Source organism: Neofelis nebulosa, chromosome 1 (assembly GCF_028018385.1).
Source record: "Neofelis nebulosa isolate mNeoNeb1 chromosome 1, mNeoNeb1.pri, whole genome shotgun sequence".
Taxonomy (NCBI): Eukaryota; Metazoa; Chordata; class Mammalia; order Carnivora; family Felidae; genus Neofelis; species Neofelis nebulosa.
Genome location: NC_080782.1, coordinates 15,739,732 through 15,766,443, shown reverse-complemented (window position 1 = coordinate 15,766,443; position 26,712 = coordinate 15,739,732). Strand labels below are relative to the sequence as shown.

At 36.5% G+C, this 26,712-nt stretch overlaps 1 protein-coding gene across 7 annotated transcripts in view; it reads left to right on the top strand.

Annotated features, from left to right (window-relative positions):
* Positions 1 to 26,712, top strand: part of CDH18 (cadherin 18) — a 1,008,661-nt gene that overhangs the window by 942,818 nt on the left and 39,131 nt on the right. For all 7 annotated transcript variants that reach the window (XR_009257849.1, XM_058716179.1, XM_058716186.1 and 4 more), the window contains one exon: positions 3,192 to 3,328. Coding sequence is in view for 6 of the 7 variants with exons in the window: in XM_058716179.1 (XP_058572162.1) it covers positions 3,192 to 3,328 (137 nt within the window). In the remaining variant the exon portion in view is untranslated. The remainder of the gene's footprint in view (positions 1 to 3,191; positions 3,329 to 26,712) is intronic.

The following is a 26,712-nucleotide window of genomic DNA, read 5'->3' as shown; positions in this document are numbered from 1 at the left end:
ATAAATTTTACCATTTTAGGTATTTCACTCTTTCAAAAGGATCATTACCTTCAGCAAAGACAGTGCTTAGTATCCCCAATGAAAGAAAAAAAAATATTGAACCACTTCTCTGATGATATATGGCAGCACTTTTTCTGATCTCTATTCTTGGGTGACGGTATCCAGTAAAGTATCGTGACTGTGGGGCTTCATATATTCACATTCAATATCGTCTTGAGTCCACTGTTTAAAAAAAAAACACACACTTTATATTTTATTGAAGAGATTCTTTTCAAGTTAACTAAAGATGCCCATCTTTCAAAATCCAATCAACCCTTACTAACCTCACTCAGCCTCTTAATAGAATTCACTATAATTGTTCACTTAAAATACCTTCCCTTCTTGGCTTCTGTGCCACCCCATTCCCACTTAGTCTCTTCCCCTAGACTGTTCCTCTCCTTTTGCTAACACCTGCTCATGTACAGATGCTGGGCTGCCTTAAGCCCAAAAGTTTGGGTGCTGTAGTGCTCAATACTTCACTTAACTTTTCTCCTACGGTTCTTTCCCAAATGAAATTATACTGTTCCCAGAATTAAATTAGGCTTAAATTTAGGCTTATATATCTCAAATGGATATGTCCTATTCAGAAAACACACTTGAACTCCACACTCATATCCAATTCTCTGCTTTTTATTCCACATGTTTATCTACTTGACTTCTAAGGCATAGCATGTCAAAATCATTGATTTCTCCCAAATTCTTTTTCTCCCAAAGGGAGTTATTTGCCCCCCTACCTCTATCCAGCTCCATAAATAGGCTTATCAATTACATGCTAAATCAAACACACGCACACCATCACCACCACCGCTTCCACATGAAAAACAAGTCATTTGTAAGTCATTGCCCTTCCAATAAAAATTCTATAGTCTGTGCCCAATACAGTTCTTTCCATTTTCTTCCCTTTTTCACCCTTGTCCAAGACAACATTATTTCTTTTCTGAATTGTTAACTTTCTGCAATCTAAGAGTCGAAGTAGCCACTATGATTTTTCCAGTACATAAATAGGTACATGATATCCTTTGTTTAACAATTCCCCTTTTGGGTGCCTGGGTGGCTCTGTAGTTGAGAGTCTGACTCTTGGTTTTGACTCAGGTCATGATCTCAGGGTTTGTGAGATCATGCCCTGCATTGGGTTCCTGCTGACTGCTTCCTGCTTGGGATTCTCTCTCCCTTTCTCTCTGCCCCTCCCATGCTCACCACGCATGTGTGTGTGTGCACTCTCTCTCTCAAAATTAATAAGCAAACCTAAAAAATATATATCTATATATCTACCTTTCTATATATATCTACCAATCTATATCTATCTATCTATCTATCATCTATCTATCTATCTATCTATCTATCCCTCATTGCCTTTTTTAAAAGGTAAGAACTATCTACCATATGGTACATGGATTGCTTATCCTACCCCCAGCCACATACCTCTCATCCTTTCTGCCTAGCCAGTGAGACATACATTGTTTTTTAACCAAATCAAGTTCTTTCTTTAATTTGGATACTTGCATTTTGCTTTCTTGTATTGAAAATATTCTTCCCCTGGTACTTTGTACATAATCAGTTCATTTTTATTCCGCAGGTCTGGATGAAATGTTACTGAAGCTGAAGTTAAGGAAGAAGGGGGAAGTATTAGAAATTTAAGGAGAGGAGAAAACACTCTTCTTTAAATAGTTCTAGAAATAGTTTGGAACATATGATTGTTGTCTATATTTTTAATTCATATTCATGTTAATAAACTGTTGCTGGATAATGTAAAACTCCAAAACTCAGGGGCAGATATTTAGAGCCCTCTCGTGTGTGTGTGTCTGAGCTAGCTAAAGATCAAGGTAACTAGCCTGGCTTGTGTTTGCCAGCTCTTTTAACCCCAATGCAATCAATCCTGCATCCGCTCATTTACTAGGCAGCTCTGCTTTAGCAGGCAGTATACCCTGAAGGGGGACAACCTTGTCTTTGTGTCTCTCATCTTCCTTCTGGGATCAGTGGATCAGCCAGCCCGACCATGTTCCTTTTGTGTCGGTGGCAGAGGATAAGGAGGAATATGCCATGTCTCCGGAAATCTTGCCCCAAATACGAAACAGGACACCATCACTTTCAACTCATTCTTTTTCTTTCCTTTCTTTCTTTTTGATTTTTTTTTTGAAAATTTTACTTAAATTCCAGTTAGTCAACATCCAGTGTAATATAAGTTTCACCTGTGCAATTTAGTGATTCAACACTTGCAACACTCAGTGCTCATCGATTTGCTAAAGGAAGCTGGACACCAAATCTAGTGTGAAAGAGCTCTACAACCTTTTATGCATTGGAGAAAGAAGATGATTTGTGGCCAATAATGTGACCTACCTCCCATTCAGTTGCTTTCTCATTTTTTTTTCACTAAACAAGGTGGCTAGGTGATGGAGATACTATGGTAGTTAACTGAAATGTTTTCATTTTTATTATATATTTCTCTTCAAATCTCAACTATATTGAAACTCCAGTAGAAACTAATCTCTGACATCTCCTGTTATCCTAAAAATTTTGTACATATAGAAATGAAAGTTTAACTAAGGGTTTAGTTTTTAGGGTCAGCCTGGGTGGCTCTGTAGGTTAAGCATCTGACTCCCAAATGCTGCTCAGGTCATGGTCTCATGGTTCATGGGATGCAGCCCCACATCAGGCTCTGCATTGACAGTGTGGAGACTGGTTGGGACTCATTCTCTCTCTCTCTTTCCCCCTCTGCCCCTGCATGTGTTCTCTCTCTCTCTCTCTCTCTCTCTCTCTCTCTGTCAAAAAAAAAGAACATAGTTTAGAGTTGTTGTTGTTTTTTCTTCCAAGGTACTATAGACTTCCTAGAGGCAGTTTTTCATCTCTCCCTTATTAATCCCTCTGTTTTTAGTAACTACCATTGTATTCATGAAATTCAGAAGGGTGTTTTTCTCAACTTGAATTCGTAATTAGACTAAACATTAATTAAGGGCTGACAGAAAAAAAATAATTGATGTCAACTCTATGCAAATATAAGTTGCCAGGCAAATCTCAGGAGGCAAATATAGAAACTAAACATGTGCATTTACTATTTGAATATATCTGGTTTAATACTGCCCTTGTTTTAGTTTTATTTGTTGTCTTCATTATATCATTGTGTAAAAGGAAGGATTATCTCTTTCCTTCCCTAGATACTTCATTGACCACAGTGGCGAAGATGACAGAGTTTTCAACATCGATGCCAATTCTGGAACCATCAGAACCACAAAGGTTCTTGATAGAGAAGAAACCCCGTGGTACAACATCACCGTTGCTGCTTCAGAAAATGGTAAGCTACTTTATGTGTCCTAAAAAAGATGTCACTTGTACATGACGATTTCTACCGAGATTTTTCTCGGGTGCAGGGCTCTCACCATTTCTATTTGTGGTGCCAGCATCTAGCAGAGCGTATAGAACGTATTAGAGGCAGTTACTCGTTGTCAGATGTGGTGAATAAATCTCATACCTTTTTTTTTTTTTTTTTTTTTACTTTAATCCTAGTGTACTGGTGGAAGATTGACATCACAGGACACTCCTTCCCCATCCCTGAGTCAGAGTATTTGGTTGGCCTCCTAGTCATGAGGCTTGTTCTGCGGGTTGCACGGCTGCCTAACATCAAAGACGCCCCTGTAAACATTCATATGAAAGTTTTTTGTAGACACATTTTTATTTCTTTGGGGTATATACCCGGAAGTGAGATAGCTCAGTCATATGGAAACTCTGTATTTAATTATTTGATGGACTGCCAGCCTGTTTTCTAAAGCAGCTACATTTTACATTCCCAAAAGCACTAGGAGGGTCCAATTTCTCTATATTATTACCCATATTTATTGTTATGTATCTTTTGATTATAATCATTCTAGTGGGTGTGGGGTGATAGCTCCTTATGGTTTATGCACTTTTATAATGTCCCCCGTTACCAATCAATAATTAGACTACCCCAGCTTTTTATATTCTGCCTGAATTTTTATGTTTTTACATCTGCAAAATTAGCTCAAGTGGCTCCCATTTAGAGAATTTTCTCCAGCATAATACTCTCTTTGAAAATAAGCATTCACTAATTACTTTTAAATGAGTGTTATAAAGAATACATGAGTGGGTTCATTTATGATCATTCTGGTTAATTTTCATTTTCAAAATAACCAGACTAGGACTGGAATTACATGTTCTTTGTCACCTAATGACAAATAAATGACTGTCAAGTGATAAGGGCTCATTCAATATCAGTTGCAAAAATAAAGGAATTAATGGATTAATATATCCAAGAAGTGATGAAGACATTGAAAAGACTCAGAAAAGATTGTGTGGTTTTTGGGAACAGGTTCTGTGTAGAGAAGATGGAGGGAAAGAATCCCTGGAGAAAATGATATTTTTCAGAAAAGAAAAAAAAAAACAGGAAACTTACTTTAAAATAACTTCCAGTTTTACTCCAGAATTATTTCAATCAGAAACCATACTTTAGTTTCTAAATCTCACCTCAGTCCAAATAATATTTGTATCAAGTAGAAACTAACTAATTTATGAATGTGCATGAGTATATGTATACCATGAAAATTATATTATTTGCAATCATTACCAAAAGAAATGTCCATTTTTACTTAAGTAACATCTTAAATATATATTTAATAAGTGCTTTTTTCTTTTCTTTTTTTTTTTTTTTTTTTTTTGCTATTTGTTAGTACTTCATATGGGAAATCGGTTAATACCTATCTACAAAGTAAAGCAGTATAATAGATTGTATTATCCTGCATTTTATAGATAGTTTTAGAAGGCTCAAAGCCTTAGGGGCACCTCGATAAGCATTACTAAACATAATGTAATCCTAATTATAAATGGGTATGTAGAAGGAGTGAGAAATAGTGAGGACTTCATACCCATATTGGAGACTGTTTCAGGAAGTGCACATTCATGCACCGGTTGCTCGTCATAGGTGCCTTATTAAATATCACTGGGGGCCCTTCCATTTACGGTTGTTTGTAAACAGTAACCTTAAATTCAGCCACATTACCAAAGTATTTACTAATATATTCTGTTTCGGAAATGTACTCGATGCTTTTTATAAACTGGATTTTTTTAAGGCTTGATTTTTTGGTAGAGCAGTTGTAGATCCACAGCAACATTGAGAGGTAGGGACAGAGATTTCCCAAATAGACCCCACATCTACACATGTATGACATCCTTCATCATCAGCATCCTCCGCCAGTGTGATACATTTGTCACAACTGATGAACCTACATTGACACGTCATAATCACGCAAAGTCTATAGTTTAACGTGTTTCGTTCTTGGTGTTCCCTGGGTTTAGACAAAGGTATGATGGCGCGTATTCATTATTATAGTATCATACGTGGTATTGTCACTGCTCTAAAACCCCATGTATACTGCTTATCTGTCTCTACTTACTCTGATTTTGGTGACCACTGATCTTTTTATTGGCTCCTTAGTTTTTCCTTTTCTGGAATGTCATAGAGTTTGAATCATACAGTAAGTTGCCTTTTCAGATTGGCTTTTTCCCTCAGTAATATAGGCACACTTAAGGATCTGCCATGTCTTTTCATGGCTTGATAGCTCATTTCTTTGTAATAATAGCATCCCATTGTCTGGATGTACCACAGTTTGTGTATCAATTCAGGTACTGAAGGACACCTTGGTTGTTTCCAAGTTTTTGCAATCGTGAACAAAGCCACTACAGTATAAACACTTATTTGTAGGTTTTTGTATGGATAAAAGTTTTCCATTTCTTTGGGTAGTTACCAAGGAGTGAATTTACTGGATCATATGGTAAGGGTGTATGTGGTTTGTAAGAAACTGAAAAACTATTTTCCAAAGTGGCTGTGCCATTTTGCATCCCCACCAACAATGAATGAGAGTTGCTGTTGGTCTACATCGTCATCAGCATTTGCTGTTGTCAGTGTTTCTGGATTTGGGCCAGTTTTTGTCAGGTACGTAGTGGTATCTCATTGTTGCTTTAATTTATATTTCTCTGATGACAAATATATGGAACATCTTTTCATACATTCATTTGCCCTCTGTGTGTCTTCTTTGATGAGGGGTCTGTTAAGGTCCTTGGCCCATTTTTTAATCAGGTTTTGTTTTCTTATGAGTAAACTTTAAGGGATCTTCATCAGATGTGCATTTTACAAATATTTTCTCCCAGGTGGTCTGTTGTTTACTCATTTGTTTGACGTTGTCTTTTGCAGAAATGAAATCAGGTTTCTAAACATCTTTTTAATATAAGTTTTGGAAGAGCTTGGTGCTCTATGGAATGACATTTAGAAGTTTTGTTTTGTTTTAAATTTTAGAGAGAGAGAGAGTTGTGTGAGTGGGAGGAAGAGCAGAGGGAGAGAGGGAGAGAAAGAGAGAGAGAGAAAGAGAGAGAGACTATCAGGCAGGCCCCAGGCTCAGCACAGAGCCAACGTGAGGCTCAATCTCATGACCTTGAGATCATGACTTGAGCCAAAATCAATTCAGAGGCTTAAGCGACTGAGACACCGAGCTGCCCCTAGAAGCTTATAGTTTAAAGTACTATATGTGTGTGTGTGTATATATATATATATATATATATATATATATATATATATATATATGTGTGTGTGTGTGTTTTGTTTTTTGTTTTTTGTTTAGCCTACCTTAAGTGTTGTGCAAGTAAGAGAAAGATGCCCCTTCTGGGCAGATGAAGCAGTGCACCAGGATTTAGGATTTAAGAGTATATGAGAGCAAACCACGTCTGTGCACAGAAAAACATAAAAAACTAAAAAGAATCCCTTTCTTCAGCTGAACGGGCCACTTGTTAAGGGATCAGGGTGAGAGTATAGGGTGGCATAAAAATGCATGTGGGTCTCTGAACATGTAAGTAGGGTCCAAATGACATGCAGCTCTTATTTACATGGTGTTCGATTCTGCTCTCTTTTCTTCTTTGGTTCTAGGTCAACTCAGCTGCCCAGTCACATGGTAAAGGCAGAAAGCATGAGTCGGTCCATGAAAGCCTTCCCCACTGCTGCTAAATATAGCTAAAAGATATCTCGCTTTTGTATGGTCAACTTCCACAGACACATCATCCTAACAAAAATCTCTGAAATAGAGAGGACAGGCATTATTTTCACTTTATAGATAAGGAAATCGAGACTCATACAAAATATGAATCCAGATAGTTTGGTTCTGAGAGCTGTGCTCTTTCTAACATGGCCCTTTAGGGAAGCTGATGTTCATTGCATCAAGTTTTGGACAGATATTTTCACTGATTGAGGTTTATTTTATTATTTATTTTAAAAATGCATTCTGTGACATAAGACTGTCTCCATGATTTTAGAGAGAGAGAAACAGAACAAGAGCGGGGGAGGGGCAGAGAGAGAGGGGGACACAGAATCTGGAGCAGGCTCCAGGCACAGAGCCCGACTCAGGGCTCGAACTCACAAACTGCAGGATCATGACCCGAGCCGAAGTTGGACACTCAACCAACTGAGCCACCCAGGCACCCTGATTATCTCCATGATTTTAAAGAAGACACTAAGAATTAGATAAATGCAGTAAGCTGTCTTTGATTAGAGAAATAGAAAGAGTTGTATTCTCATCACATATCACAGTTCTTGGAGAAGAGTACTTTCTCACTAAATACGTGGAATATTTCTGTACAAGTAACAATGCCTTCCATTCATATGATCCATAATATAGCTATTTAGTCATTTCCATTACATTTCTATTTTTGGGTAGCAAATAATCACATAATTTCCATAGGTGAGAAGTCCAGGAGGGTTCCACTAGATTCCTTGTATAGGGTCCAGTAAGACTGAAGTCAGGTGTCAGCTGGGATGGGTTCTTATCTGGAGGCTGGGGAAGAATCTGCTTTAATCTCATTCTTCTTGTTGCCAGAGTCTACTTGCTTAGGATGTAGTTATGAGGTTTCCATTTTCTTCCCGTCCTCAGCAAGGGCAGCTTTCTTCTCGAGACTGCCTGCATTCTTTCTCATCTGGTCCTTACCTTCTTCAAAGGAGCAGCAGTGTATTGAGTCCTTTTAATGCTTTGAATCTCTTTGACTTTCTCTTCTGCTACCAGCTGGAGAAAGACTCTGTTTGCAAAGGAGTTCACCTGATTGGGTCAGGCCCACCCAGATAATCCCTTTATTCTAAAGTTAACTGAATTGGGACTTGAACAACATCAACAAAACCCTTACACAGCTGTACCTAGACTCATGTTTGGTTGAATAACCAAGAAACAGGAATCTCATGCTGCCATCTTTAGAATTCTGCCTATGAAGACCCTAAAATACCTGAAAAAAGATGAAAGCTTGTTCCTTCTACTAAAGAGTAAATATTGTTTCAAACTTGCATGCCATGGCCTTCTCTTCCCCTTATGTGACGCCCTGTTAGAATAGTGGCAGTAGTGGGCCCTCAATAAATCATTCTTTTTTTTTTTTTTTTTTTTTTTTAATTTTTTGTTAACGTTTATTTATTTTTGAAACAGAGAGAGACAGAGCATGAGTAGGGGAGGGGCAGAGAGAGGGAGACACAGAATCTGAAATAGGCTCCAGGCTCTGAGCAGTCAGCACAGAGCCCGACGCGGGGCTCAAACTCCTGGACTGCGAGATCGTGACCTGAGCTGAAGTCGGACGCTTAACCGACTGAGCCATCCAGGCGCCCCAATAAATCATTCTTAATATATCTTTCTCCACTAAATAGCTACTGTTTTCCTACATTTCCTTGTTTATGCCTAAACTCAAGATAATGCATATTTTTGTCCCCACTACTCTTCAGAACCTGGTATTATGGTCTTAACTTACTAATAGCAAAATCCAGCTAATACTGTTCATTTCTGATCTCTCCCTGCTTTCTTGGTCATATTTTCACTTGAATTTTCTCCTTTCTTCGCAAGAACTCTAGTACTTTGGTATGGTATAATTTATCATTTCTATCCTAAAATACGTATTAATTAACTCATTCCAGATGTATTAATAAATGATACTTGCTAAGCTTGTCATATGTTAGGCACTAAAGACATTGAGGACCCTACTTCACTTTTGAGGAATTCAAGAATCTCATGCAGAAGACAAGATAAATATGTAATTGCATTATGGATAATCACTGTGGCCATAAGGTTTTTAGGGGTTAGGAAACATAAAGTCATGGTAGCTTAAGCTCTCTCGGGGAATTAGCAAAGGTTTCATAGAGAAGGAAAATGCATGGATTCAGTTTTGAGATGAAGGATGAGTAAAGGTTAGCCTGCATTCTGTGTCCAGCTGTACCTGTATCAGTCAGGGTTCTATAGAGGAACACAACCAGTAGGATTCAAGACCAGAAGGATTCAGAACCAATAAGGAGATTTATTATAAGGAATTGGCAGTCATGGAGGCTGGGAAATCCAAAATCTTCAGAGCCAATGTCCCAGGTCAAGTCTAAAAGCCAAAACCAGGAATAGTCTTTATCTCAGTTTAAAGGCAATCAGGCAAGAGAATTTTCTCTTATTCAAGGGAGGGTCAGCCTTTCCTTCTTTGAAGGTCTTTAACTGATTGGATAAGGCCTGGCTGACTCACATTATGAAGAACAATCAGCTTTACTTAAGTCTACCAATTTCCATGTTAATTTAAAATCACCCTCATAGAAACAAACAGAATACTGTCTGACCAATTATCTGGGCACACCATGAATTAGAGACTTACGTAGTCCAGTATCTAGGGTTTTATCAGGCTCCCTAGGTAGTTTTCACCCATGCTTGTTATAGAACCACTGGTTTATGGGATTCTTTTTTTTTTTTTTTTTTTTTAAGTTTATTTTATTTTTTTTTTATTTTTTTTTTTCAACGTTTTTTTTTTTTTTTTTTTTTTTTTTAATTTTTGGGACAGAGAGAGACAGAGCATGAACGGGGGAGGGGCAGAGAGAGAGGGAGACACAGAATCGGAAACAGGCTCCAGGCTCCGAGCCATCAGCCCAGAGCCCGACGCGGGGCTCGAACTCACGGACCGCGAGATCGTGACCTGGCTGAAGTCGGACGCTTAACCGACTGCGCCACCCAGGCGCCCCAAAGTTTATTTTAAAAAGAGAGAGAGGGAGCACTGGGGAGAGGCACAGGGAGAGAGAGAGAAAATCTTAAGTAGGTTCCATGCTCACCTTGGGCTCGGTCCCAGGGCCCTGGGATCATGACATGAGCTGAAATAAAGAGGAGACGCTCAACCCCCGCTGACTGAGCCCCCCAGGTGCCCTTATGACTTATGCAATTCTAATGTAAATTGATTTTAAGAAACATTGCTTCCTTCCAATCACAATTTAACTTATGTCATAGCTCCATTTAGGACTAATCCCAAAGACATCAGTACACACACATGCCCTGCGTGCCTAAGAAACTAACGCAGCATAGAACGTGTGGCTTTTCTTTATAAAACTCAGCCCTGTCTGTTCTCAGCTTCATTCTCAGAAAAATTGTCTATGGCACTTTTAATCACAGATCCTCATGTTCTTTCAATAATTTTATAATCCGTTCCTCTGCCAATGCCTTCTTCCCCTTTTGTTCTGCTTTACAAACATCTATTTACTTTTAAGAACTAGTTCATATGTCACAGCATCTGTGAAACTTTGCTCAACTTCTCAGGCAGATTTTACAGTTCCTCCTATGCTCTCACTTGGTGCCTGCCTTCATAGAGCACTTATCACTTATTGGATTTAAGTATAACATTTATCATATTTTATTGTAATACTTTTCACCTCTACTAGATTGTGAACATCTCAAATCTAGGAATCAGGTCTAGTTTATCTTTGTTTATCATAGCATTCACAAATATTAAGAATATTTCCTGACACATCAAGCTGTTTTAAATACGTGAATATTGTTTGTCCTTCATTTCTGGATCTACTTTAATTGCCAAATACTTCATTGTGGTAACTAAACTATATATATTTCCCATTTTGCCTTAAATATCCTATTTGTCCTTATTCTGTGCCCTGAATATGAGAGTTTATTTCACCTGATCAATACACCAAAATGGGACCCCCTATTGTTCATTCCTTGCTGATAGCTGTTGGCAAAATCCAGGGATGTGCTACTGTAATATATACTTCTGATGAGTCCAAAAGGTTCCGCTCTTACCAGAGTTCACAAGTTAAAACAATAACGTTGTTTGTTTTGTGCATTGTTACAGTATTCACCTCAGCTGTTTGATTTCTCTAAACAAATTATGTTCATAACAGTCCAGAAACCAAAGTTTACATGCTGTTTACAGTAAGGCCTTGGTTTACGAGCATAATTTGTTCCAGAAACATGCTTGTAATCCAAAGCACTTGTATATCAAAGCCAATTCCCCATAAAAAATAAGGGAAACTCAGATGATTCATTCCACAACCCAAAAATACTCATATAAACATGATCATAATACTCTAATATAATACAAAATAATAAAGAAAATAGAAACTATAGGGATGCCTGGGTGTCTCAATTGGTTAAGCATCCCTCTTCCCCTCAGGTCATGATCTAGCAGTCTGTGAGTTTCAGCCCCACATTGGGCTCTGTGCTGACAGCTCAGAGCCTGGAGCCTGCTTTGGATTCTGTGTCGCCCTCTTTCTCTGTCCCTCTCCTGCTCACACTCTGTCTCTGTCTCAAAAATAAATAAACATTAAAACAAATTTTAAAAAAGAAAATACAAAATATAAAGAGAAATAAGTAAATTAACCTGCACTTACCTTTGAAAACCTTCGTGGCATGGGGCGCCTGGGTGGCTCAGTCGGTTAAGCGGCCGACTTCAGCTCAGGTCATGATCTCACGGTCCGTGAGTTCGGGCCCCGCGTCGGGCTCTGTGCTGACAGCTCGGAGCCTGGAGCCTGTTTCAGATTCTGTGTTTCCCTCTCTCTCTGCTCCTCACCTGTTCATGCTCTGTCTCTCTCTGTCTCAAAAATAAATAAACGTTAAAAAAAATTTTTTTTTTTAAAAAAAGAAAACCTTCGTGGCTGATGTGAGACAAGAGAAGAGGGTTATTGTGTAGGACGACTTTCATGATTACTAATGGAATCACTGCTGTCTGTTTACTCACTGGAATCTTTTTCTTCATGGAGGCCATTGTATATGCTCACATGGATATTGACTTTATTAATAAACTCTTTCTTGTCATATACTGTATTTAATGTAAATGGCAATAAGGCAGCAGAAGAAAGAGTCTATATCTGCAGGCAGCCTGTCCTAGCAAGAAGCAAAGCATTCCTCAGCTTACTCTTGGATGGAAAAGCAAAGGACTGTCCATAGATGCTTTGAAGTGACAAAAACTATACTAGTGCCAGTTGTGGGCTCCTTCCAGCATTCTGAAAAGTCACTGATTTGTGTCAAACACTGCAGCTTGAGAACAAGCATCTGAACATGGGAGACAATCACCCACAATCCTGCAGGGAGGGAGGGAGGGAGAGAGAGAGAGAGAGAGAGAGAGAGAAGAACCATTGGCTCAGTTGTGATCATGTGATATTCAGCATCGTGTACTACTCATATTGCAAGATATTGCTCATTTATCAAGTTAAAATTTACTAGAAATGTTTACTCATCTTGCAGAATACTCACAGAACAAGTAACTCACAGTCCAACGTTTTACTGTATTTATTCAATCTTTTTAGTTTTTTTTTTTTTTCAATTTTTGTGCAAGCATATTCAAAGATTAGGATCTACAAATTTCAAATTTAATCCAATTGTAACTTTGGGTGATGGGAGTTAAATTTAGATTTTATTAATTCATCCTTGTTGCTTTTTAATCTGAAATAAAATTTTGTTAGCAGCAACATGAAGCAATACAAAATTCCATTACTGAAGAGTGGGTGGTTAAAGTCTCTCGAGGTTCTACATATTATTTTGCTATTGTCAGTGTGCTTATCTTGATATATGAAATTCGCCTTTCACAAGTGTGTTCGTATTAGTAATTTCACCTAACACACAAAAGGATCTTATTTGACACTTTTTCCTTAGCACATAAAAGGAAGAACACCAAACAAATTGGTTTTCTTTCACTAATGATCAAAAGTAATACAATAAAATACTTCCATGAAATATATGTTTTTGCATGTATATGTCTGCGTATTAGTTACCTGTTGCCATGGAACAGAGAACTACAAAATATGTAAAATTAATTCAATTTGTTCCAAGATTTAAAAGAAATGTATCGGCCCACATACCTTAAACTTCACAGGTAAATTAGGCTTCAGAGTTATGTTGATCAGGTCCTTGTCTTTATTTCTCTGTGATATATTTTTCCCTTTTCTGCATCCTTTTTATTTCATGTTTTGCTTTAGAGCTGTCAATTTATAGTAACAAGCACCAAGTACTATGCTAACTTTCAATACGGTCACAGGATGAATGCTACCTTAAATTGGGTTGCACTCATCCTCATTCACATCCAGAGTGAGATAAATTATCCCTTCAGATGTCCATTAAAAATATTGTTCCAATTAGGTTTCAATTAATCACCATTGACTTTTTTCGAAAAAAATTGTATTTAATACATAATATGTGCCCATAAGGAGATGAACTATGGCAAAATGTGTGGGGTTATTCACATTAGCTCAGGACCTTCCAGGCCCATTTTTGATCTTTACTTGTAGGCAATTCCATTGAAACCTCTTGAGTTCTACCCATGGGGAGAATTTTGGTGAGGAAATTATGATATATATTCTATTCTATTCTTACATCTTGCATCTATTCAAACGTTGGTACATTTGAATTCTTAGACATTGCACTATCCCGATATCAGTATCAAATTCTAGAAGCATTAGAACAAATTTCTTCATTCCAAAGGAACTTGGATCACTGAAACAATTCTGTACAGCAGTGCTAGATATTTATTTTGTAGTTCTCCTTGCTCCTCAAATTTCAAAACTTTTACCAGGTTCCTTGTGTACCTCAGATAATCTTGCTTCTCTAATTCTTATTCAATAATAACAATCAAGAAAGGGTTTCCACAGCGTCCTGCCATGATGTCTACCAACCTAACTAATAATGTGGTCCTTAGTTTCCTTAAATCTATCTCCCTTCAGGTTACTGGGAGTGAACACTCCATTCCAGGCTTATGACCACCCCTCCATGTATGCCTGAAATCCTGACCTTTCTTGTTCACCCTCAGTCTATGCACTGTCATTTATTTCCTCCCCACATCTTCATTTGCTCCTGTCTGATACATAATTCCTCTGTCCTCAAAAATAGGCTTTATATTCTATCTGAAAATAAAACTTAAACAAAAACTGAAAACCTACCTCGATCTAGTGTTTCTCTCCAGATACAACTTTAGTGTTCCCTTTCCTGATAAACTCCTTGAAAGGGTTGCCTATATTCACACCCCGAATTCTCTGTTCCCAGGCTCTTTCAAATCCACTCTACAAAGACTTGCCTCTATGACTTCACCAAAATGATACCTGTCCTCCATATTCCAAACTATAAAGTATAATTCTCTCCTCCATTTGTTCAGCAAAGCGGCAACATTTGGTACAACTGACAACTGTTTCAAGACACAGACTGTTTCAAGACACAGGCTTATGGACTCAGCATTCTCCAGATGCTTTTCTTCCTTTGCTCGTTCTTCTATCTCAGTGTGCTTCATAGTTCCTCCTCATCTCTCCATTCATTGAATGGTGGGGCATTCTGATTTTCAAACTTTGGATTTACCTGGAGTTATTGCCCGTGTAATATCATTCAGTCTAGTGGATTTGCATAACACCTACATGTAGATGACTCTCAAATGGAAATACACATCCACTTTTCCCTTGAAATCCATATTAGATGCTTAATAACTCCTCTAGGAGATCTCAAACTCAGAATGCTCCAAGTAAATATTTTGCTCAAAATCCAATTTCTCCCTAAATCCACTCCTCCAGGGAATTAACTATCACAATAGTGATGGCTATAGTCCAGATTGCTTATGGAAATCACTCAGTGTCATATTTGACTCCTCTTTTTCTCTCATTCTATACATCCAACTCACCAGAAACTTCCATCAGCTATACTTTAAAAAGTATGCATAAGTCAACCGCTTCATCACATTTTGCTCTTTCCCATCCCTGCCCAAATAAGCATCAGCCCTCAGCTGGAATACTCCAATAGCTTCCTGAATGGTATTTTGCACTTAACCCTAGCCTCTTTTAATCTATTATCTAGAGAGCTACTTGAATATCCCTTTTAAATAAATAATACCATAGCTCTCTTGTAAGGAAGATAAATATTCCCAAATAAAGTAAGGTTCCAAAACATGGCACTCATAATGAGTGACCCAAAATAGATACACACACACACACACACACACACACACACACACATGCCCTGCCAACTACAGGATAGAGGTAATGTGTATCTTCAGTTTTCACTTTAGTTCTGGGTCAGAGGGATGAAAATATGAAAGTTCTACCCATTAGAAAATTGAGTATATGATACTTCTTTTTTTTTTTTTTTTTTTTTTTTAATTTTTTTTTTCAACGTTTTTTTTTTATTTATTTTTGGGACAGAGAGAGACAGAGCATGAACGGGGGAGGGTCAGAGAGAGAGGGAGACACAGAATCGGAAACAGGCTCCAGGCTCCGAGCCATCGGCCCAGAGCCTGACGCGGGGCTCGAACTCACGGACCGCGAGATCGTGACCTGGCTGAAGTCGGACGCTTAACCGACTGCGCCACCCAGGCGCCCTTATGATACTTCTTACAAATCATTTTAGATCACCTTGGCCTCAATAACTCTGTGACAATAGAAACGGAAAATGCGTAATACAGAAAAAATTTCAAACAACCAACGTGAGAAAGTTTACACTGCTATTAAAGAATTTATTAAAAAGAAATAAAATTATCTCCAAAGGACGGTTTAAGATTCAATAAGGAATGATGACAAAGGAAATGGTACACATGAGGACACCTTTCTTTGTAATAACAAAACGTCAAATTTGATAGATTAACAAACCCATAAGTATCATCATCATCTTCTCAATATTATCATTATTACTTACAGGTATAAACTTGTGAGAAACTTGATCCAAACTGAAACATTTAAAAGTTATTACAATGGTGGGGTTCCCTGGATGGCTCAGTTGGTTAAGTGTCCAACTCTTTATTTTGGCTCAGGTCATGACCTCATGATCTCAGATGATGATATCGAGCCCCGTGTTGGGCTCCACAGTCAGTGTGGAGCCTGCTTGGGGTTCTGTCTCTCTCCTCTCTCTCGACCCCACCCCCACACAAGTGCACTCTCTCTCTCTCTCTCTCTCTCTCAAAATAAACAAACATTAAAAAAAGTTATTACGGGGATGCCTGAGTGGCTCAGTCAGTTGAGTGTCCGACTTCAGCTCAGGTCTTGATCTCACAGTCCATGGGTTCGAGCCCCACATCGGGCTCTGTGCTGACAGCTCAGAGCCTGGAGCCTCCTTTGGATTCTGGCTCTCTGCCCCTCCCCCATTCATGCTCTGTCTCTGTCTCAAAAATAAACATTTAAATTTTTTTTTAAAAAAAAGTTATTACAGTATTTAGAAAAAGAGTAAAGATGTTGACTGTTCTTATATTTTCCCGAGATACCCAAGCATGTGAATATTTCTGAGTTAAAAAAAGAAAAGAAATTTAGTATACATATTTAAAATTACAGAGAGGACATAACAAGGATAAAACCTTAAACAATATCCTGGAAGATAATATTAGAAGGGATAAAGACAAAATATTAGGACAAGTTTGAAGCATACAATAAAGTGGTAAAAATATATATTAGTAACCAAAGTGGTATAATTATAATAAACTCTCCTGTTTAAAAAAAAAAGCAAAACATACTGAAGCAAAGTAAGAAAATCATCTTTATGGTACTTATAATAGGCTCATATGAAATATAAAGGTGTGGATAGTTTTAAAATAAAAGAATGCAGTAATAAAAAGATAATTCTAAGCAAAAGAAATCTGGCAAAACTGTTAGTATTAGAACTGTTAGTGTTAAACAAAATATACTTTAAAACAAAAAGCTATCATGATGATGAGAAGGTCTTGCCATACTGACATATAGTATATGTCATCAGAGTGATATAATAATTTGAAACTTCTATGAGCCTAATAAACTATCTTTAAAGTAAATAAAACATAATCTTACAGGAAACAGTTAATAGACCTCTCTCAGACATGTTTTATGAAGTAGACCAAAAAAGGCAGTAATTACAAAAGTGTTTCATGGAACAAAATAAAAGCACTTGATATTTGATTATCTGCCAATGAGTAAATTTAAAGAACAAATATAATTTTCAAGCACACAGAGCAAAATATAGTAACAATTAATGACATACTAAACCACAGAGCAACTTAAAACCCGTGTTGACACAAGCTGTATTTTCTAAGAACCACACAGTCAGGTGCTACAAGGCTGGGTTGCGTGCCAGCCAGTAGGGAGAATGGATGGACACTTGAACAAACGGATGAAGACACAATTATGAATCTGGCTCGCGAAATGAAAGTAAATTTATCTACATCACAACGAATCAAAATAAGTAATTCTAGTATGTAGAAGACAAAAATGAAACTTGAAAAGTTGGTTAACACACTAAGACTTTGGAATTAGAGAAAGTTTTATAAAAGCACAAATTTCACAACTCATAAGGAAGACATTGATAACTAAACTATGAAAATTGTCCTTAGTTAGAAATTAAAACATAACTTGATATAATGAATGAAAATGTGTATACATATGTGGGGCATGTGTACATTATGTATACACACATCTATCTCTGTTAATATTTGAATAAATTTAAGTAATTGTACCAAATGTTTTCCAATTAGAATTACAATATATATCAAATATATTGATATATCAAGTATGTAATCCGTTTAAATAATAAATTGAACACCAATTTAAGAGCCCTTACCTCAAAGCAATAAGCTTGAAATACACTATTACATCCTTCTTTATTCCAACCAGAGCTCATCAATATTGAATTTTGGATTATTTTGTCCCTTTCTTTTCTTTATCGTTTTACCAAATATGTTTTGGACATTTATATTTCCATATTTATGTATATAACTACATCTTTGGTACATGGATATTATATATTATAAATGGGTTAATATTATATTAACTTTTTTTTTTTTGTAATCAGTGCTATTATGAGATCCATCCAGGTAAAGAAATATAGCCGAAGTTTTTTGTTTGTTTGTTTGTTTTTGTTTTTCTATCTTTACTATGATGAAAAAAATCAATCTTTTTTAATCTGGGCTTAAAAAGTCCAATGCATTTTGATTGTTTTCAGTTTTTATAGCTTCATGTATTATTGATACTGCTGATATAACATATCCTATACATGTTTCCTATTGTAAATATAAATGTTCTCAATATATGTAATTGGTGCACATACCAGGAGCATATAATATATTCTTCGAAGTATTCTCAAATGTTTTTCAAAGAGAGAATGTTTAACATGTTTATAATAAATACATATGATTGACCCAGAATTTATTATGCTTCTTTAATATATGAGGTAAAGTTCTTACTTAATATTTTGTTTAATGCAGAAAAATTCCACCCTAAAATATGTTTGCATTCAGTTCCAAAATTATATTAACTGTCCTAAAGTCTCAGCTTGTGTGTTACTTGAAATTGTAAACATTTAATAAAAGATGTTTTAATATCTTTCTATGAATCTGAACATACTTTAGGGAATTCTTTAGTAAACACAAGGTAACAAAATATTAACCTATCTATTCTTATATATTTAAATTTAAGGTTTTATATTTTGTTCGGTGGTTTACTTTGAGTAGTATTTTATATACATGATAAGATGTAAGTGTTGGGGCGCCTGAGTGGCTTAGTTGGTTAAATCTCTGACTCTTGTTTTCGGCTCAGGTCATGATTTCACAGTTTGTGAGTGAGTTCCAGCCCCTGGAACTCTGCACTGTTGGGTTCTGCACTGGCAGCACAGAGACTGCTTGGGATTCTTTCTCTCTCCCCCCTCTCTCTCTGCCTCTCCCCTGCTCACGCACACCCTCTCTGTCTCTCAAAAATAAACATAAAAACAACAACAACAACAACAAAAAGCCTAAGATGTAAGGGTCAAGTTTAATTTACTTCAAATATGAATTTCCACTTGATCGACGATTTGTTATAAATGCTCTTATTTCTCTATTTAATAATTGTGTCAGGGTGCCTGTGTGGTTCAGTCAGTTAAGCGTCTGACTTCAGCTCAGGTCATGATCTTATGGTTTATGGGTTCGAGCCTCACATTGAGTTCTGTGCTGACAGATCAGAGCCTGGAGCTGGCTTCAGATTCTGTGTCTCCCTCTCTCTCTGCTCCTCCCCTGCTCATGCTTAGTCTCTCTTTCTCTCAAAAGTAAACATTAAAAAATAATAAAATAAATAATCTGTTAATTTTGTCCACTAATAGTTGACCATTAATGTTTTGATTAATTTCTGGACTCTCTTTTGTATGTACCATTAATCATATCAGCAGATAATAATATGATATGATATATAATGTAATATAAAACACACACACACATATATAGTCTTATGCTAATACCATGGTCTTGATTATTGTGGCTGTTTAGCAACACTTGAAATCAGAAAGTACGTTCAGCATCTTTCTTCTTTTTTCAAAATTGTTTGGGCTAACTTAGGACATTTTCTTTTTCAGGTACGTTTTAGAATCAGCTTATCAATTCTTCAACAATATAAGCTAGAATTTTTATTCATATTGCATTGAATCTGTAGTTCAAGTTTAGGAGAATGGGTATCTCAAAATTATTGAGCCTTTTATCTATGAACATAATGTATGTTTCTAGTTATCTAAGTATTTTATTTTTTTTGTATTTAAAAGAAAAATTGTTAATGTTTATTTCTTGAGAGAGAGAGAGAGAGAGAGACAGAGCATGAGCATGAGCAGGGGAGGGGCAGAGAGAGAGGGAGACACAGAATCTGAAGCAGCCTCCAGGCTCCGAGCTGTCAGCACAGAGCCCAATGTGGGGCTTGACCTCACGGACGGTGAGATCATTACCTGAGCCAGAGTCAGACGCTTAACTGACTGAGCCACTCGGGCACCTGTACGTATTTTAAATTTATGTGACCAATATTTATAGGTTTTAGCACGCAGATATAGAGCATATTTTATGTGGTTATATTTTTTCACATTATATAAATTTGGTATCTGTTTAATTGTTTATTTTAATTGTTATAGAAATAAATATAAGCTAGTGGCAGTAGCTTTTTGTAGATTAGTTGGTCTTTTCTACACAGATGTTCATCTGTGAAATATAGATTTGTTTCTCACTTTGCAATTGACATAACATTTATTTCTTTTTCTGTCTAATTGCTTTCACATGATTCTCAGGAGAATTGCTACAGAATGTATCCCTGCCTTTTTTCGTTTTCTCTGATCCTTAAGTTAAAACATTCATCTTTCAGGGAGTCCCGGTAGCTCAGTAGGTTGAGCGTCCGACTTTGGCTTAGGTCATGATCTCACAGCTCGTGAGTTCAAGCTCCACGTGGGGCTCTGTGCTGACAGCTCAGAGCCTGGAGCCTGTTTCGGATTCTGTGTCTCCCTCTCTCTGCCCCTTCCCCACCCATGCTGTCTCTGTCTTAAAAATAAATAAAACATTAAAAAAGATTCAATCTTTCCCTTATAAGTACGACAATTGTAGGTTTTGTTATACAATTATTCAGGTTGAGGAAACCTCTTCTCTTCTTAATCTACTGTTTTTTTTTTTCCTTCTTGAAATCAAATACAGGCGTTATGTTTTGTTATCTCTTTTCTGCATCTATTGAAATAATTATGTGTGTGGTGAATGATATTCATTGATTTTTGAATGTTAAACAACTAGCCTTTCCTCCCTGGACTATATCCCATGTGGTTATAATGAATGTAATATCAAAGCTGGAGGAGATCTTGGGAGCTTAGGCTTCTCTCTTCTCTCAGGAAGCATAGTTCTTCACTGTCTATTTTCAGTTTTATATTTTCAGTTCTATAGCCTCTAAATAAGCAGGTTAGTCTGGTATCATTTGCTATATCCTGGCCAAAATCCAAAGTTTACTTCCTGAATTTCTATTTCAAATCCTGATAAACTTGTCTTTGTAATTATTTCATTTATTTAAATTATTATACCAAGTGATGTCAGATATGTGCATAATGGAATCAGGATTTGTGTAATTCAAGCTTAAGTTTTCCTAAGACTTGATAAAAGTGATTTTAACTAACAACAGCAACAACAACAAAGAGTTGTCATTTTGGAGAAGAATAAGACTATTATAAAATTTCAGGGAGTTTCATTATAATGCTGCTGTGCTTAAAACTTCTTTGAACATATTTTCATGTGCTTCCTTCACTTGGCATAAATTCGGAGCCCATAAATGCTGCAGTGAGTGGGATTTCTTTCAAGAATGGTGAAGTTGAACCCCAAGCAGCAGATCTATGCTCAGAAATAAGACCTTATCTGTACCTCACAGTTTAGATATCGGTGAATGATAAGATATTCAGATATTTTAATACAAATATTTGAAATATATACATATGATTTTCATTAATGTTGTCGTATGTTAACGGATTTGCTGTAATTATGAACCACTTTCATATTCTGATTGTATCTGATGAGGAAAAATTTATTATCCTTTCATTGCTCACCCCCTTAAAAATGCAAAAGGACGGTCCATTCTATTAGTGAACTAATCAGAGTGGCATGCACGTATCAGACTTTTCAAATAAACTCCCTGGATAGAATGGATTGTTCCTCAAGTCATGGAAAATTCTCTAAAAATCATAGTATCAAGCTTGCAATTGCATTGAAATATCCTACGCCAATACTTTCACTGAATCCCTATCTTCATGGAGGGCATTCTGCTCATGGAGTTGCATTTATATTGGCATTACATGAAGCATGGGTGATTTTTTATAGTGCAGTTTCTGCTGGAATGGAAATGTATAGGATCGCCAGCACGCTGTAAGTTTTGTTTCTGTTTTGTTTGTGATCTTCAGAAAGGATTCAGATGTGGGGTCTGCTCTCTCAGGATCAGTGTTCTAAAATTTACATGATTTTGTTAATTGTTTCTCAGAAACACAATTTGGGAAGTCAAATAATGGATACCAGGTTAAGTAATCAAGGTATAGAAATAATAAATACCTTTACAAATTTCACTTTCCTAGAGAGTGCTGGAAAAGGGGATTCATACTTAAATTCGTCTGATTCCAGTATATTTACTCTGCCATCACAAGACTTAAAACTGAAGAAACAAGAAAAAACAGACACAGACTCCTAAATACAGAGAAAGGGCTGGTGGTTGCCAAAGAGGAAGAAGGTGTACGGGGTGGGGTGGGTAGGCGATATAGGTGAAATGGATTAAAAAGTACAAACTTCCAATTATAAAATAAGTCGCAGGAGTGAAAATTCAAGCCTGAGGAATGTAACCACTAATATTATCATAACTTTGTATGATGACAGATGGTAACTACAATTATCCTGGTAAGCAATTTGTAATATATATAATTGCCAAATCACTTTGATGTACGCCTGAAACTCATGTAATATTCTATGTCAATTATACATCAATTAAAAACATCAATTTCTAGAAATAAAGCATGAAGACAAAAGTAATAATAGCAATAACAGAGACGTTGCATTAAGAACTTCAGGAACATTATCTAATTTTTGCCAGAGAAAAATGCGTCTAACACACTTGAACATGTACACATTTTATAGGTACAGTTATTGTCGTTTGAAGGATAACATACTAACTCAAGGGCCATGGGAAATAAGAAAGAGGAACCCAAAGGCACCTGCCAGTTTGCTAATTTAGAATTAGCTAATTTTATTATTGAGCAGAAAATACCAGAATGTACGCAGGTAGGCTACAAGTGGCTACAAAACCATCGTGTGTTTCCAGCCTCTAATTATATGGAATTAAAGGCACAGTTTTTACAAATCATCCGACATTTAGTAAATAGACAGCAGTTATTCGATTTGCATCGGTAATGACAGTAAGCTTACTCCAACGTTCTGTTTCTCGTATCTCTTCATCAGTATCTCCTGTGGTTGCCGTGTCAGGGCAGGGCACACAGGTCATTAGTCCCAACCACACTAAGCTTAGAATCCATTCAGCTTCCCCACAGAACACAATCTGTCATTTGTCTGCTGCTGAACACTATGTTTTTTGCCATTAAGGAAAGGAATAGTAATTATGCATTGAATTAATAAAGCAATATTTGGTAAACATAGAGTCCATTTCCATCTAGAAGAGTGGAGTTTCCTGGACTCTGGTATGGAATGAGTGCAAGGCCATTCCAGTCCAGAGGACGTCGTGAGCAAGACAGAGTGGGGACAGTGAGAAAGCAAAGGCTGAAAACAATCAGACACCTAACTCTTTTGTTGTAGGCTTTTCTCAAGATGTAGTCTTTCCAGAATCCTCTCCTACAAAACAGTTGTTTTTATCCCTAACTATACTAAGCTTGCTTCTAATTCTGCCTTCTTGGAAAATGAGCAGAGAACTATTTATGCAGGGATAATTAAGGCTGCTGATACTAATGACTAGAGCCAATAAAATTATTCTTGCCTCAGATTTCTAAAACAGATTGCTTTGGTCTGCTCTTAAAAGGTGAACAAGTACCTAGTTGGGAAATAAAAGAATACAAGGGAAAAATCAGATATGACATCTAGAAAGTAAGAGAGAGATTTACATAGTGACAATAGTGTAGCCACTGGTATCATATAATAAGCCTCGTAAATTGTAGAGCAAGGATTCTTTACTGTTCTCCTCCATATAAGTCTGAATAATCTTAGTAATTATAAATTTTAGGATCAGCTTTTAATTCTATGAACATTGGGATTTTCAATAGGTTACATTGAATATACACATCAATTTGCTTTTTGTTAAAGTTTATACTCTTTTGAGAGAGAGACCAGGGGAGGGGCCAAGAGAGAGGGAGAGAGGATCCCAAGCAGGCTCCATGCCATCAGCACAGAGCCTGACATGGGGCTTGATCCCACGAACCTTGAGATCATGACCTGAGCTAAAACCAAAAGTCCACACTTAACCAACTGAGCCACCCAGGCACGCCAATACGCACATCAACTTGGAAAGGTTGGTTTTATCTGTGTTATTTTTGTCTTCCTAACCACACACATGGTAGAGCTCTTCATTTCTTTAGATCTTCTTTAATGAAGTCTAAATAAGTTAAATAAAACACTTCAATAAAGTGTTTGCATATAGGTCTTTCATTTACTTTGTTAGATTTATTTCTAGTTTCCTTATAGCTTTGCTAATTAATTCTAGTTAGTTTTTCACCATTAAGAATAATGTGTGCTGTTGTTTTGTTGTTGTTATTTGTTTAATGTACCCTTAGTCAGTTGGAGAGGGCACATTTCTGTTTCTAGTTCACTGAGAGTTTTTGTTTTTTGTTTTTGTTGTGATTTGTTTGTTTTGCTTTGTTTCATTGTGTTTATAATACATGGATATTGCGTTCTAAATCTTGGTTTTTCCATATGTGATGAGGAGATTATGGGTTTTTTTGTTCCTCTTTTAATGCATTAACTTTTTGAGTAATTTTTGTGCTTTTTAAAACGTCCTTCCTCATTTCTTCCTCTGAATTTTCCTTCCTTCCTTCCTTTCCTTCCTTCCTTCCTTCCTTCCTTCCTTCCTTCCTTCCTTCCTTCCTTCCTTCCTTTTTTTCTTCTTTCCTTTAATGCTAAACTAAGCAAGCGTGGAACTAAATTGCCAGATATATATATATATATATATATATATATATATATATATATATATATGTGTGTGTGTGTGTGTATACATATATACGTATATATGTATATATATTATTTTTACATACCAGTGTCTTGTTTAGGCTGTTTACACCTAAAATCTCTTATCAGTGAGAGTGTCTGGGATTGATACCAACATTTCACAAGCCATGGAAAACAAGCTTTAGGGTATTTCCTTCTTCCACTGTTTTCCTGGAAAGAGATGTGTAAGACTGCAATTGCCTGTTTCTTTAATTTTAGGTAAAATAATCTAGATGATGTTTTTCTCTTTAGAAAAAGTATTATTTTTTAACACTTGTTTATTTTTGAGAGGGGGAAGGATCAGAGAGAGAAGGAGAGAGAATCTGAATCTCTCCTGAGAGAAGGAGAGGCTCTGTGCTGTCAGTGCCGTGTGTCAACTCATATATCTTGAGATCATCACCTGAGCCGAAATCAAGAGCCAGATTTTTAATGGACTGAACCACCCAGGCACCCCTAGAAAAATATTTATTTTTATTTTGAGAGAGAGAGAGAGAGGGAGAGAAGGCAGAGGGAGAGGAGCAGAGGGAGGGGCAGAGGGAGAAGGAGAGAAAGAATCTTCAGGAGGCTCCATGCCTAGTGTGGAGCCTGACAGAGTACTTGATCTCAAGACCATGAGATCATGACTTGAGCCAAAATCAAGAGTTGGACGCTTAATAGGCTTAGCCACTCAGATCCCCAGAAATAATAATAATAATAATAATAATAATAATAATTATTATTATTATTATTATATAGTAATATTAATTATTGTTATGTTAATAATGTTAATGTTAATAATGTAATAATATTATTATTATTATATTAAAGGTTATTTATTCATTTTGAGAGAGAGAGAGAGAGAGAGAGAGCGAGCACAGGCAGGGGAAGGGCATAGAGAAAGGGAAAGAGAGAGAATCCCAAGCAGGCTTTCTGCTGTCAGCACAGAGCCTGACATGGGGCCTGAACTCAGGAACCATGAGGTCATGACCTGGGCCAAAATCAAGAGTTGGATACTTAACTGACTGAGCCACACAGGTACCCTGAAAAATTATTTTTAAATGAAATTTGATTTTATTTAGTTATTGTGCTCCTCCTCAAATTTTCTATTCCTTTTAAAGCTACTTCTGGCACTTTTTATTCCATGCATGTTCTTACTATTTTCAGTATCTTCTCTCTCTGTATATGTATATCCATATCCCCTTTTTTCCAATATAGTTAGTGTCTGCCTTCTCATGTTCTGCTTTGATAATTTATAAATAGGTCTAGACTTTGTCTTTTTCAGTAGTCCTTTTTTACATGTATTAGTCTATTTTTTTTTAATTTTGGAGTTTTTAAAGGTAATGACAAATATCAGCAATAAAATATATATATTTAGTTTTCCAATTATTAATCCTGCATTTAATAGCTCTAACATGTAAATAAAACCAAAAATTTGTCTTTTTCTTCCATCTCAGAATTAATAAACTTACTGAAAAATGGGAAGATTTTTTTAAAAATATGTGTTTAAGACATATTTTAGGGTATTAACTATAATATTTTTATATCTACCAGAGTTATATATTAATTCTATGGTAAGTTCTGATTTAAATTATTCTTTATTTCTCCCCAAATATGACTTAATATCACACACTGCATGCATTTTTTCTATAAGAAGAAAATTATCCTGGGGCACCAGGTGGCTCAGTTGGTTAAGTGTCCAACTGTTGATTTTGGCTCATGATCTCAGAATCATGAGATTGAGCCCCATGTTGGACTTCGCACAAAGCGCAGAGCCTGCTTAAGATACTCTCTCTGTCTCCGCCCCTTTCCTGCTCATGCTCTTTCTCTCTCTCATTCAAATAAATAAATACACTTTAAACAAAAGAAGAAAATTATCATTTGTGTAAAGAAATTGTACTTTTTATTTTCCCCAAGTTTATTTAGATTTGAAACCCTGAACTTTTTAAACATTATGTATTTTTTTTTTTACCAACTGCGATGCTTTTCTTA